This window comes from Myotis brandtii, unplaced genomic scaffold (genome assembly GCF_000412655.1).
Source record: "Myotis brandtii unplaced genomic scaffold, ASM41265v1 scaffold647, whole genome shotgun sequence".
Lineage (NCBI taxonomy): Eukaryota > Metazoa > Chordata > Mammalia > Chiroptera > Vespertilionidae > Myotis > Myotis brandtii.
The window spans coordinates 487447-492591 of record NW_005370500.1 but is presented as its reverse complement, the minus strand read 5'-3'; the positions used below and the strand labels follow the sequence as shown (position 1 = coordinate 492591).

Below are 5145 nucleotides of genomic sequence, written 5' to 3'. Positions count from 1 at the left end.
GCCGCTTCACAGGCCTGAGGTGGGCCGTCCACAGCTGGGGCCTGGAACTGGCAGCAGCCCCCAAACCACCGGACAATGTGGGCTCTGCAGCCTGTGCTGCTCAAAACTTTTGGGTGTACACGCCCCTCCGACCTTTTTTTTTTTTTCCTTTCTTTCTTGTGCCTCTGTTTTATTGGGATGACTAAACCTTTCAACTATGTTAGCAGTAAACACAGCTAATTTACCCCCTGCCTCTTTGAAACAGCTGCTGACAGCTGTGCTACATGTAACTCAGGGAAGGATCTTTGTAGTCGAGCCTACCAAGTTCACATTTGTTGTTGGGCTCCATCTCTCCTGCCCAGCGCCCCACACAGCTGCACCAAATATTGGGGAGTGCCCCTTCCTCCCCGGGCCTGGAGGATAAACAGTGTGTGAATGGCGGAGGCCAGGCAGAGAGCTCCTAGCAGACCAAGGGGACGCCAGTGACCAGAGCTGAGAGAAAAAAAACCAACACACACAGACATACGCAGGCCCAGGAACCAGAACCGAATGTCTCCTTTTATTGCAAAGTCAAAACCCTTTTTATTTTGTCTATTTATACAGAATTTTCGCTGAGGACTGCTCTATGCAACAGCTGAAGGTACATTGGTCCGACCGTTAATAAATAGTCTTAAATAAGAAAACAAGCAGGTTGGAGGGAAGCACGCTCATCGTCCCAAACAAGCGACTGGAAGAGGGTCTAAAAGGAGCTTCCGATGGACATAAATAATTTGTTCTGTAGCAACTATTTACACGTTTCAATGTACAAACGATGCGAACCAGAGGTGAGAAAACTTGCACCAAGAGGGGGTCACACAAAAACCCCCATATCTGCCGACAGATGAAATAAAATGTAACAGAAACAGTGACTCTTCCCTGTGGATCAGCCAGAGTGAAGGCTGCAGCCCAAGCTACTGAAGAAGAAAAAGCAAAAGAAAGTAAAAAACAAAGTTTTCTCCAAGTTTCCAGCAACAAACTTCATCACGACAGAGGAACGGTCGCCCCAGAGCCTGTCCCAGGGCCTTCTGGGTAACGCTGGTCTTTGTGCACAGAGAGCCTGTGCTCCCCAGCCCTGGGCTGCAGCGGGAGGCGGTGCACACTGTTTAGGGGCCCCCCTGGCCAAGGCGAGGAAGGCTCTCACCAGGAGCCATTCCAATCAGGACACTTGGTGAGGACGTCACTCTCCAAGGCTCTAGGTCAGTGGTCGGCAAACTCATTAGTCAACAGAGCCAAATATCAACAGTACAACGATTGAAATTTCTTTTGAGAGCCAATTTTTTTAAACTTAAACTATATAGGTAGGTACATTGTTATTAACTTAATTAGGGTACTCCTAAGGCTTAGGAAGAGCCACACTCAAGGGGCCAAAGAGCTGCATGTGGCTCACAAACCGCAGTTTGCCGACCACAGCTCTAGGTCCTTCCCCTGGAGATCTGGCCCTGCTCACCCTACGCCCAGCAGAGCTCCCGATGGGCTTCCAGGAGCCGACTGTTTGCAGAGCTCTCAGCAGGGGTCTGCCAATGAGAAGAGGGGCCCGTGGCCCAGACTGAACCCAGACTTTAGAACGCGGTGGTCACTGCACGACAGACAAGCCTACTTGGGGGATGGGGAGTAACCCTATGGAGAGCTAGGCTTCCTGGGGGCTTCTTTAAACAGGGCCACGTTGGCCAGAGTTCAGGGTCAAGCCGCCGGCTCTGTGCTAATGCTGCCGTCCTCCACTCTGCTCCACACAGATGTCCTAGCCGGGGAACTGGACGAGCACTTGCGAACATCTGCTGGGCCGCAGGGCCATCACACGCCCAGTGAATGACGGAACGCATTTTTCCTTGGAGATCAGCACGCCCCTTCCTCTGAGCAGAATTTGCCCTTCCCCCTCCCAGCCGAATCTTGGGTTTGGGCAAGTCTACGTAACCTGGTCTCTGGAAACCTCAGACGAAACCCAAATGGAATGGAGAGGGGCGTCCCCTCCCTCCGCCAGCCACAGCCTCTGTTTATGAAATCAGGGGAAACCAAGAAATGGGGACAGATTGTTTAGGAAAATATATCTGTAACATCCTAACCATTTTCATTCATTCGTTTTATTGGGACATGTATTACAGGCACTTCCGCGTCATTCCTTCAGCACAGACACGACACGCCCACCCCTCCCTGCGCCCCATCCTCCCACCGCTGGGTCCTGGGTGAGGGGCGCTCCTAATTGGCCCGGGAACGAGTCAGCGCACGACCCGTGGCCGGGCAGTTTTTCTTTATATAATTTTCTTCCTGTTAGGTTTTGCTTGCAGCAGCTTATGGGATCTTGTCCATAGGATGACAACGAAAAACTGATCAAAAGTCATTTGCCTCTCAAATCCTTAACGCTCTTATACCATTAAAGTTGGGGAGGGGGACGGGAAGGCCTCGCACAAGGCGGCCAGTCCCCTGGCTCCTTCTCAGGGTGGGCCGGGGACACCTGGGCGGTGAGTCGCAGGATCCAGAAAAGGTGGCCCCAAAGGGCCTGCCTTCCAGAAGGCTAGTGGCAGCCACAGGCCCGGACAACCATGTTCCTGTATTTCTTCAGGATGACGTTGGAGCTGTCGTCGAAGTAGAGCACCGAGATGGCGTTCAGCTGGGTGGGGGCGCAGCAGGGCTTGGGCACTGTGTCCGGGTTGATGAAGTGGACCTGCAACGCACAGCGAGACGTGGGCTGTGGTGAGAAGGGGCCAGGCCCTGCTCTCTGGCCTCCTATGTGTGTCAGGGACACGCGCCGCCTGGGCAAAATGACCGAGGGGACACTCACTGAGCGTGCCCGGTTCTGAGCACATTCTGCGTCACTAACTTGGTTCTGTAATCATCCCTGCTTCACAGATGAGGGACCCACGTGCCCGAACAGAGGCTTGCGCAGCACACAAGGGGAAGTCAGTGGCCAGATCAGACACGTGGGGCCAGATCGCTCTCTCTTGCGGGGCTGTCCTGTGCACTGTGGGACTTTAACAGCACCCCTGGGCTCGAGGGTCAGCGGCACCCACCCCCAATCATGACATCCACATGTCATGATATCCCTGGGGGGCAAAACCGCCCCAAGTTGAGAACCACTGAGCTGGACAAGGCTCAGCCCACAGGCCAAATCCTGCCCAGCCGACTGGTTTTGTGACTAAAGTTTTATTGGCACCCATCCCCGCCCATTCATTTACGTAGCCTCTCTGGCTGCTTTCTCACGATGAGGGCAGAGTGGAGCAATGGCAACTTATGACTCTCAAAGTAAAAAACCTTTACCGTCTGGCACTTTTCAGGAAAAGGTTGCTGGCCTCTGAGCTAGCTCTGTCCTATTCAAGAGTCACACCTGTCATTTTAAAAGTTCTCGCAGCCACATTTAAAAAGACGGGAAAGAAACAGGTAAAGTTAATTTAAATAACATATTTAATTTAACCTGGTATTTCAAAAATATTATTATTTCAAGATATACTTAACATTAAAAAGTCTCTAATGAGATATTTTACCTTTTTTGTACCAAGTCTTCAAAACCCCAACTGGGCGCACGTCAAGTGCTCAAGAGCTGCATGTAAAACAGGACTGTATTGCATGGTGCAGGGCTAGGCCGCACTAGACTATTTTGCCTCTTGAGCAATAAAAGTAAGAGGCAAGGAATTTGGGCAAACACTTGGGTGGACGGACATCAACAAGAAAGCAGGCCGTCCAGAAGGTGGGACTGACGAGGTCAGGGGGTAAACAAACTCAAACGCCTACATTTCCACAAGAGTGTCACTGGTGAGTGACTGAGGCCAGGAGTGAGACAATAAGGAATAGTGAGGACTGGGGAAAACTGAACACCTCTCTTCTCAGGCCACAAACTGACTGCAGCAACCAAAGCAGCGCAGTCAGATATGCCAACAGTCGGGACAGGCTGGAGATTCGGTTCTGTTTGTTTTTAGGGGAAATTCCAGGTTTCCGACACACCACGAGTCACAGCACTGTGGATAACTGCTCACAGCCTTAAAATCTGAGCCTTCCCCCATCTTTTCCACCCGGGAATCACTTTAAAGCAAATCCCAGATCTCAGCTCGCTCCGTCTGTTTCTCACTAGGGCTCCTGGAAGACAAGGATTTGGGCCCTTTGAATAACACTCATTTCAGAATAATTGGAGGGTCCATCTGAGCCTGAGGTCTCTGATGAAATGAGGACTGAGTGGGTGGTCACAGGGCCACAAAGGCAGGGCCGGAGGGTAGAGGTGTGGCCCTGCCAGCCTGGGACACTCCCATCACCTCTGGGTCCTCGGAGCAGGACCTCAGGGAACGGGGGCACAGGTCCAGGCCACAGAGTAGGCTGGGGGCCTGTTCATCTCCAGCGCAGGGACTTTCAATCCTAAACGGGCTCTGGAGTTTGCTGTTGGGGATGGGGCCCTGGGCAAGCAATGCTGGACAAAGAGGCTGTCCCCCTAAGGACAGAGCCTGGTCCCAGCGAAAGGGACGGGACAAGGGAAAAGGGAGGCCAACACTAAACAAAAGAGGCACAAAGCTCCATAACAAACAGAGCTGTGGGAGAGGGATGGCCCTAGGTAGTGAGCTGTCTGTCATCAGGAGCATTCAAGCCAGGGAGGGTGAGCAGTTGTCAGGAAAGGCCCAGACAATGTTCAGGGCAGGGAGCTAGACAACCAAGGTCCTTGAACCCCTGATTCCAAGCTAACGAACAGAGTCCCTAACTCATTGCTATTGCTGTTGGTTTGGTAGCAACAGTAACGTATAATCTGTGTCATTGGTGCTGGGCGCCTTGTTAAGAATCTCATTATCACTGTATCCTCCATGACCCCATGGAAGGTCAGCCTGAAAGAGGCCTTGGCTCCCCAGCCCATCTCATTATCCTAATCTGGTGGGCCATCTTTCTGCCACGTCCTCCCTCTGGCCTTTGCTCATTTGCTTCCTGGTTGTTTCCTCCCCTGGACAACGAGGCCCCGCTGGCCCCGCAGGGTCCCCAGCTCCCCCTGCAGGGGCCACAGACAGTAGACCCTCAACGAACAGTAAATTCCCTGAGTGACTGACTGCGAAGTTCAAAGCCAGGAGGTGGATGTGAGCTGTGGGAGGGGACAAACTCCCAGCCCATGACCCAGGGGAAGAGGCACTGTGGGGGGGGCAGGCACTGTGGGGGGGACCGGGC

At 52.8% G+C, this 5145-nt stretch overlaps 1 protein-coding gene across 1 annotated transcript in view; it reads right to left on the bottom strand.

Moving 5' to 3' along the window:
• Positions 1-2076: 2076 nt before the first annotated feature.
• Positions 2077-5145, bottom strand: part of BMP7 (bone morphogenetic protein 7) — a 78680-nt gene continuing 75611 nt past the window's right edge. The window contains exon 9 of the mRNA XM_005880692.2: positions 2077-2677. Coding sequence (XP_005880754.1) covers positions 2528-2677 — 150 coding nt within the window. The 3' untranslated portion in view covers positions 2077-2527. The remainder of the gene's footprint in view (positions 2678-5145) is intronic.